This window comes from Mya arenaria, chromosome 11, assembly GCF_026914265.1.
Source record: "Mya arenaria isolate MELC-2E11 chromosome 11, ASM2691426v1".
In the NCBI taxonomy this organism is placed as follows: Eukaryota; Metazoa; Mollusca; class Bivalvia; order Myida; family Myidae; genus Mya; species Mya arenaria.
In genome coordinates, this window is record NC_069132.1 from 17,933,262 (window position 1) to 17,943,629 (window position 10,368).

Below are 10,368 nucleotides of genomic sequence, written 5' to 3' on the forward strand. Positions count from 1 at the left end.
GCCTACTGCATCACAGGCCTACAGCATCACAGGCCTACTGCATCACAGGCCTACTGCATCACAGGCCTACACCATCAGAGGCCCACAGCTTCACATGCCTACAGCATCACAGACCTACAACATCACAGTCCTACAACATCACAAGCCTACAACATCACATGCCTACAGCACCACAGGCCTATGACATCACAAGCCTGCAACATCACAAGCCTACAGTATCACGGGTCTACAGCTTCACAGGCCTACAACATCACAGGCCAACAGCATCACAGGCATACATCAATAAAGGCGTACAACTTCACAGGCCTACAGCCTCGCAGGCGTACAGCATCACTGGCCTAGAGCATCTCAGGCATACAGCATCACTGGCCTAGAGCATCACAGGCCTGCAACATCACAGGCCTACAGCATCACAGGCCTACATCATCACAGGCCTATACCATCACAGGCCTACAACATCATATGCCTACAGCATCACTGGCACACAGCATCACAGGCCTACAGCATCACAGGTCTACAACATCACAGGTCTACAACATCACAGGCCTACAACATCACATGCCTACAGCATCAAAGACCAACAGCATCACAGGCCTACAGCATCACTACAGCATCACAGGCCTACACCATCACAGGCATACAGCATCACAGGCCTACATCATCACATGCTTACAGCATCACAGGCATACAGCATCACAGGCCTACAGCATCACAGGCATACAGCATCACTGGCATACAGCATCACAGGCCTACAACATCACATGCCTACAGCATCACTTCCTACAGCATCACTGGCATACAGCATCACAGGTTTACAACATTACATGCCTACAGCATCACAGGTCTACAGCATCACAGGCCTACACCATCACAGGCATACAGCATCACAGGCCTACATCATCACATGCTTACAGCATCACAGGCATACAGCATCACAGGCCTACAGCATCACAGGCATACAGCATCACTGGCATACAGCATCACAGGCCTACAACATCACATGCCTACAGCATCACTTCCTACAGCATCACTGGCATACAGCATCACAGGTTTACAACATTACATGCCTACAGCATCACAGGTCTACAGCATCACAGGCCTACAACATCACATGCCTACAGCATCACATGCCTACAGCATCACTGGCATACAGCATCACATGCCTACAGGATCAGATGCCTACAGCAGCACTGGCATACAGCATCACATGCCTACAGCATCAATGGCATACAGCATCACTGGCATACAGCATCACATGCCTACAGCATCACTGGCATACAGCATTACAGGCCTACAGCATCACAGGCCTACAGCATCACAGGCCTACAGCATCACATGCCTACAACATCACTGGCATACAGCATCACTGGCCTACACCATCACAGGCCTACAGCATCACAGGCCTATAACATCACATGCCTACAGCATCACAGGCATATAACATCACAGGCCTATAATATCACATGCCTACACCATCACTGGCCTACAGCATCACAGGCCTATAACATCACATGCCTACAGCATCACAGACATACAGCATCACAGGTCTACAACGTCACAGGCCTACAACATCACTTGCCTACAGCATCACAGGCCTACAACATCACATGCCTACAGCATCACTGGCATACAGCATCACAGGCCTACAGCATCACAGGCCTACAGCATCACAGGCCTACAGCATCACATGCCTACAGCATCACTGGCATACAGCATCACAGGCCTACAGCATCACAGGCATACAGCATCACAGGCATACAGCATCACAGGCCTATAACATCACTGGCCTACAACATCACATGCCTACATCATCACTGGCATACAGCATCACATGCCTACAGCATCACAGGCATACAGCTTCAGTGGCCTACAGCATCACAGGCCTACAGCATTACAGGCCTACAGCATCACAGGCCTACAGCATCACTGGTCTATAACATCACTGGCCTATAACATCACAGGCCAACAGCATCACATGCCTACAGCATCACTGACATACAGCATTACAGGCCTACAGCATCATAGGCCTACATCATCACAGGCCTACAGCATCACATGCCTACAGCATCACTGGCATACAGCATCACAGGCCTACAGCATCACATGCCTACAGCATCACAGGCCTACATCATCACAGGCCTACAGCATCACAGGCCTATAACATCACAGGCCTACAACATCACATGCCTACAGCATCACTGGCATACAGCATCACAGGCCTGCAACATCACAGGCCTACAGCATCACCGGCCTACAACAGGCCTACATCATCACAGGCCTATGACATCACAGGCTTACAGCATCACAGGCCTACAGCATCCTTGGCCTATAACATCACAGGCCAACAGCATCACATGCCTACACCATCACTGGCATACAGCATCACTGGCATACAGCATCATAGGTCTACAACATCACAGGTCTACAACATCACAGGCCAACAGCATCACAGGTCTACAGCATCATAGGCCAACAGCATTACAGGTATACAGCATCACAGGTATACAGCATCACAGGTCTACAGCATCACTGGCATACAACATCACAGGCCTACAGATTCACAGGTCTACAGCATCACATGCCTACAGCATCACAGGCCTACAACATCACAGGTCTACAACATCACAGGCCAACAGCATCACAGGTCTACAGCATCACAGGTCTACAGCATCACAGGTCTTCAGCATCACAGGTCTACAACATCACAGGCCAACAGCATCACTGGCCTATAACATCACTGGCCTACACCATCACAGGCCTACACCATCACAGGCCTGAACCATCATAGGCCTACAGCATCACAGGTCTGAACCATCATAGGCCTACAGCATCACATGTCTGCAGCATCATAGGCCTGAACCATCATAGGCCTACACCATTACAGGTCTGCAGCATCACAGGCCTGAACCATCATAGGCCTACAGCATCACAGGTCTACAGCATCACAGGCCTACAACATCACAGGTCTACAGCTTCACAGGCCTACAGTATCACAGGCCAACAGCATCACAGGCATACATCAATACAGGCCTACAGCATCACAGGCCTACAGCACTACAGGCCTACAGCATCACAGGCCTACAACACCACAGGCCTACAACACCACAGGCCTACAACACCACAGGCCTACAGCATCCACATGATTTAACGCTAGAATGTTAGAAAGTATGTACTTTTTATTACAAATGTTTAGCCAATACTTTTCATAGATACTTTCACTGTCACGTGGTACATTGAGGAAGTAAGGCTGATTTGAGTTTGATTTGTCTTATTGTCATGCATTTTTATGCCAACAGAAAAAAGAAATATATTTATTTATAAGAAATAAAACAAACAAAAACACACGTGACCATACACACACAGTATTTTTGTGTCAATGTTGGGTATCGAAGTGGCATAATTGGTCAGCAAATCAGAGAAAGCCAATGTATGATAAGGATAATGGCGTGGGAGCTTGCTCCGAGTTTTAAATGCTTTATTGTAATAATTACTATTATTATTAGTGTATAATTGATTAATTTAATGGGTAGAATCAGATTAATGCTAGTTGGTTTATTATTCTACAACACTTGATTAGTTGGTCCGTAATTTTGTTCTTTGCTCTTGTTATTGGTGTTTCTGTTGTTTTAGCCTATATGTATTATTCATTTATTTATTTACTTTTTATAATCATGATAAAATTGTCCAATGCGAGAATATTAATTCGCCATATATGTATAATTGTGTTTATACTGATTCATTTCCATGCATACTTTTAATCGCAAAAGACATTGCATTTGTACTGTGTAGAACTAGACCCGTCACTGTGATGATGGGTATGACCGTGAATGGTTCACGCTTGTCTACTCCTTGTTGCACGGCCGTGCTAGACTAAACTAGAAGAGGTAATAAGTATGTACCCCTTTATACATGTGGTTAGGGTTATAAATGGGTGTTATTGCAACATATTTCAATAATTTATTAAAACGACTACCTCGATTTCAAATTAAATTATAATGACTGTTGTACAGCGGCAGAGAGAGTATCATTTATAGCCAAATTATTATATTGAGAAAACACATGTGCTGTCTTGTAAGATTGTAGTTTCATATTCCATTGTTCGATGAATATTTTGCTTTTGACTGATAAAACTATTCTAGAATCGTGATCAGAATAGAACATAAAATAGTAAAAGAGCGAACACATCAGTCCAACAGCCATTTGAATTCCACACGGTTATGTCGGAGTTCTACGAATACCTCCTGATAGAGCGACTTCTGAAAACGGTACTGTTGTCAATAATTGATGGAATAATGGAATTATGGAACTATTATTTTGATATGCTTGGGTATACTGTTATGCATAAATCAGTGAAATGTTTGAAAGTCTATTTAAGATAAATTAAAAGCAATGCTCAATTATTTGAAATATATTTTTTATTAGTAAATTTATTCTTGTCTGTCTGATCACAAAATTACTTTATAAGCCATGTTAGCTTTAAACAAGACATACTGTAACAAGTTTAATTCATGCAGATTGATGGCAGCTCGTAACATCGTGACTACTAAATGATGTTTTGGAAGTGTTTACAGTGGCTTCCAGTTATAGGCCCTGTGAGTATTGTAACGTAAAAACAGCCATTTTGCAGTAAATCAAATATATTCAATTGTGTTCATCGAAAAAAAGTTTTCATTTTGGCGTGCTTGCGCACCTTTTTTCATTGTTTTAAACTAGTTGCTTAAATAGTCAAGATTTAATTACGTTATACAAATTACATGTTTTAAAATTTCTATAGAAACAACACTACTTATGGCTGATGTATCACGTCGAAAGGCGAAAATGCAAAACCCCGCCACATGCTACAGCGAAAATGTGCCAGCCCAGTGGCGGTCGGAGTACTTTCGCATAGCAACTTGAACTTGATTTTCAACCTTTTTACTTCCGGTACGCATGCGTGGAGCGAGTTGCGGGGTAAAATGCGAAATCACAAACATTGTCCAAGTGGCGGAAAATGCTCCATGTGATGGAGTCAAATCCGTGAACACGAATTGGCGTTGCAGAAAGCATTCGCATTATTATTTCACATTTTCGCCCCGCCCCCTTGATATATTTTTGCCCTGCCACTTGTCGCATATTCGTGTTTTCGCATTTTCGGTGCAAAAATGGCGAAAAGAAAAGAAATGGCAGTAATCAGCCTCCATAAAAACCCGTTCTAGAAATCAAAAAGGATATCTATTTAATATACCTAAACATTGATACAATTTCTGATTTATAACCGAAGATGCATATATTATATAAATGTATCGGTATAAGAACTACATATTTTTAATTGGAATTAATTGGTGTATGTTGCAAAACAAGTTCAAAGACAATATATAATTAGAATCAAACACTACATAGATACGAAAACATACTGTACGGACCAGTACCATGATCATCTAAGAACAATAGGTACCCGCAATGGGGCACATACCATATGACGCATTCCTCGTGAATCGATGTAATAGGAGGAGATTTGAGAGGAGTACTGACACCAATTAGTGTCACGGACCGCTCTAACATCTTCATTCAAAGAGGCCATTATTATGAACTAAATACACTATAATTCAGTTTCATTTATAAAATAGCTAAACATTTCCCTGTTTCTATTCTATTCGACTATAACCACTTGATTTTGCAACTGTCAGACAAATTTACACGCACCTAAAGTTCGGTTTGGTATACCACAAAAAGTGCCGATTTTTTCTGTATTATAGAAGGGGAGGAGTAGTGTTAAATTTCTACTCTTACATATTGACGATCAAGCTTTTGTGTGTCCATAAAAAGGTTAGAATTGACACCAGAATATTTGTGCTATAATACCGCCCGTGGCATCCCGTGATCTACCTAGATTGGAAAATACAATTACGTTTCAATAAGAACCAACTGTCATATTAAACGCGTCTAAATGCCTTTCCACTTAAAATAATTTTGAAATCGGAAGTGGCTGAGAAGAGCGCACTTGTTCAATATTTATAAAACGTATAAATTGCATTATACGGCATAGCTTTTTTCATTTTTATTTGCTCTGTACTGGCGATATACGGTGCCGCGTTCTTTACCAGCCTCCGTAATTAATTCATTATACGTGTTAATTGATTTAAAAAAGCGCGTCTCTAATTTCTAGCTGTGATATAATAAACATAATTCAGCGCCAGTTCTGTTCAATTGTCAAGTCAAAGATAAAATTGGTATGATTTTAGACGGGTTTTTAAGTATTTCAATACCATTCCAGCACCACAATGCAACACAGGGTGTACTTTAGGCGTATGAATGTAAGCAAGCTTTGATTACTCGTGACGAAAACCTTAGCAACACTCAAACGATGAGAGCACGAACACATAAATTTGTAATACACTTTTGAAAATAGAATATTATTATTGTTTAACATTGGTTTTATTAAAAGGAAAATGTGTTGTTCAAATTTGACATTGAAGCTGGGTGTAACTGCTTGCCCTAGTTTAGTAAAGCATTGAAAGTGATTACGGAATTATCACTTCCAGTTATTTCAGGAACATAATTACATGCTACTTTGTCGCAGACTTTGACATTTGTTTTGGTAAATCATTTTCTCCGAAGTTATGTTAAAAATAAAATCAAATCTGATATTACTAATTGCAGTAAAATATTATATACCGTTTTCTGGTTTGGCTTATATAAGTCAGAAAGTTAGAAAACCTTATTGAATTATTGTGATACCAAGTTAACACTCACATGTATCACAGAATATTTTCCTTTGCTGGTTTCGGGCGTAGAAGACGATTGTTTCCAAGCCCTTAAGCGCGAAACAGTAAAATGATACTCGTCATTCCACTGGTTTAAGCGGTGTATATTATGTTTGTTTCACGGATAAGTGTCTATAGCATATAATAAACAGCCTATATTAGTAGGCTAGGCTCATATAGCGTAGTCTCTCGTTTACTTTGAACACATATTGCTGTTGCATGGAAGAGGACGGGGCCGTTATTTATTTCTTTGCAAATTGGTGAGAATTCTGTCCAAATTATGTTTATACACTTTCTTATTTGTAATCAAGTTTACAATTTAGTAAATAATATGGAATATTCGTGTGGGCCACATTCAACTAATAAGTTGACTTGGGACAAGTAGTTGATTCCATAATAAATAAGGTTACGCTGTCAACCTAAATACTGTCATTGTCACTTCCCTCCCGATCCCCACCCCTCCAGGTAGTGGCTTAAACCTTATTCTGTTCGGAAGAATCAATAAGTTATATTCAATGATTCTGAAGGAACAGATAATAAGAGAATAAACTTTGCATTACCCAAAGTCTTGTAAAATGCCACTAATGTCATACATGGACGCAGAGGAAGAACTTTGCAAGAGTAACACATAGCATTACTAGATGGGGTTCCCAGTAACACATTAGATGGGGGTACAAGTAATATATTAGATGGGGGTACCAGTAACATACTAGATGGGGGTACCAGAAACACATTAGATTGGAGGGGGGGGGGTACCAGTAACACATTAGATGGGGGTACCAGTAATACATATGATAGGGGTACCAGTAATACATTAGATGGGGGAACCATTAACACATTAGATGGGGTACCATTAACACATTATATGGGGTACCAGTAATATATTAAATGGGGGTACCAGTAACATACTTGATGGGGGGTACCAGTAACACATTAGATGAGGGTACCATTAACACATTATATGGGGGTACCAGTAATATATTAGATGGGGGTACCAGTAACATACTTGATGGGGGTACCAGTAATATATTAGATGGGGGTACCAGTAACATACTTGATGGGGGTACCAGTAATATATTAGATGGGGGTACCATTAACACATTATATGGGGGTACCAGTAATATACTTGATGGGGGTACCAGTAACATACTTGATGGGGGTACCAGTAATATATTAGATGGGGGTACCATTTACACATTATATGGGGGTACCAGTAATATATTAGATGGGGGTACCAGTAACATACTTGATGGGGGGTACCAGTAACACATTAGATGCGGGTACCAGTAACACATTATATGGGGGTACCAGTAATATATTAGATGGGGGTACCAGTAACATACTTGATGGGGGGTACCAGTAACACATTAGATGGGGGTACCAGTAACACATTAGATAGGGGTACCAGTAACACATAAGATGGGGGTACCAGTAACACATACGATTGGGGTACCACTAATACATTAAATGGGGGTACCAGTAATATGTTAGATGGTGGTACCAGTAATACATTAGATGGTGGTACCAGTAATACATTAGATGGTGGTACCAGTAATACATTAGATGGGGGTACCAGTAACACATTAGATGGGGATAACAGTAACATATAGCATTGGGGTACCAGTAATACATTAGATGGGGGTACCAGTAACACATTAGATGGGGGTACCAGTAACACATTAGATAGGGGTACCAGTAACACATAAGATGGGGGGTACCAGTAACACATACGATTGGGGTACCACTAATACATTAAATGGGGGTACCAGTAATATGTTAGATGGTGGTACCAGTAATACATTAGATGGTGGTACCAGTAATACATTAGATGGGGGTACCAGTAACACATTAGATGGGGGTACCAGTAACACATTAGATAGGGGTACCAGTAACACATAAGATGGGGGGTACCAGTAACACATACGATTGGGGTACCACTAATACATTAAATGGGGGTACCAGTAATATGTTAGATGGTGGTACCAGTAATACATTAGATGGTGGTACCAGTAATACATTAGATGGGGGTACCAGTAATACATTAGATGGGGGTACCAGTAACACATTAAATGGGGGTACTATTAACACATTATATGGGGGTACCTGTAATACATTAAATGGGGGTACCAGTAACACATTAGATGGAGATAACAGTAACACATATCATTGGGGTACCAGTAATACATTAGATGGGGGTACCAGTGATACATTAGATGGGGGTACCAGTGATACATTAGATAGGGGTACCAATAACACATTAGATGAGGGTACCAGTAACACATTATATGGGAGTACCAGTAACACATTAGATAAGGGTACCAGTAATACATTAGATGGGTGTACCAGTAACACATTAGATGGGGGTACCAGTAACACATTAGAGGGGGGTACCAGTGATACATTAGATGGGGGTACCAGTGATACATTAGATGGGGGTACCAATAACACATTAGATGAGGGTACCAGTAACACATTATATGGGAGTACCAGTAATACATTAGATAAGGGTACCAGTAATACATTAGATGGGGTACCAGTAATATATTAGATGGGGGTACCAGTAACACATTAGATGGGGGTACCAGTAACACATTAGATGGGGGTACCATTAACACATTAGAAAGGGGTACCATTACCACATTAGATGGGAGTACCAGTAATACATCAGATAAGGGTGCCAGTAACATATAAGATGAGGGTACCAGTATTACATTAGATGGGGGTACGAGTAACACACTTGATGCGGGTGCCAGTAACACATTAGATGCTGGTACTAATACCACATTAGACGCTGGTACCAGGCACAAATTAGATGGGAGTACCAGTTATACATAAGATGGGGGGCAGTAATACAATTAATTGGGTGCCAGTAACACATTAGTTGTCGTCGCAGTTAAACATTAAATGTGGGTATCTCTTAATATTTAAATGAGGGCACCAGTTAACAATAACTAGGGGTAACAGTAGAAATGTGTTCCGGTAAAATAATAGATGAGGGAAAAGGCTAAACAGGGCTACATTCTACTCAAAATTTACATTGACAGCTCAATCTCAACAAGTTTTTCTTCTCTTGAAGCAAAATAGCATGGTAAATTCGTGATAAATAGATTCTCGGTTTGTCGTAGAACTCAGCTGGTCACAGTCGGACCAGGACTGCTGTGACCATATTAAGGGTTTATGCTGTGCTTCAAGGGATCTCGTTCCCTTTTCGTTTGCCTCGAAATCATTTTATATGCAATATAACTTTCTTATGATCTTAGAATGAAAACATCTATTTTGTTTATACAGAAAAGATAATAATTTAATAATTAGAATGAGAAACGATGAAAGAAAAATAAAGAATAATTTATTTTCACCATAAACTGAAGAGCATATTAATATGCAGCGCATTTTAAAAACATTTGACAACACACCGTAAACTTTTGGTTAACATGAAACGGACGAGCAAGTGAAATTCTAAATGAAAAAAAACACCAACAAATAATACACATATAATACACATATTTATAAACGCATTGAAATACAACGAAAAATACATATTATACGTACAACATAAAATATCATTGTTAATATTTAAATGCAAATTACAGAAGAAAGAAAGAGAAAAAAAATATGTTCATACGCT

At 40.5% G+C, this 10,368-nt stretch overlaps 1 protein-coding gene across 1 annotated transcript; it reads left to right on the plus strand.

Annotated features, from left to right (window-relative positions):
• Positions 1-462: 462 nt before the first annotated feature.
• Positions 463-1,953, plus strand: LOC128208379 (histidine-rich glycoprotein-like). The gene has a single exon (XM_052911940.1). The coding sequence runs from the start codon at positions 463-465 to the stop codon at positions 1,951-1,953; it is 1,491 nt and encodes a 496-aa protein (XP_052767900.1).
• Positions 1,954-10,368: the final 8,415 nt, after the last annotated feature.

What these genes read in the sequence shown, in the direction of transcription:
- LOC128208379 (XM_052911940.1), top strand. Translation starts at nt 463, where the DNA reads ATGCCTACAGCATCACTGGCACACAGCATCACAGGCCTACAGCATCAC.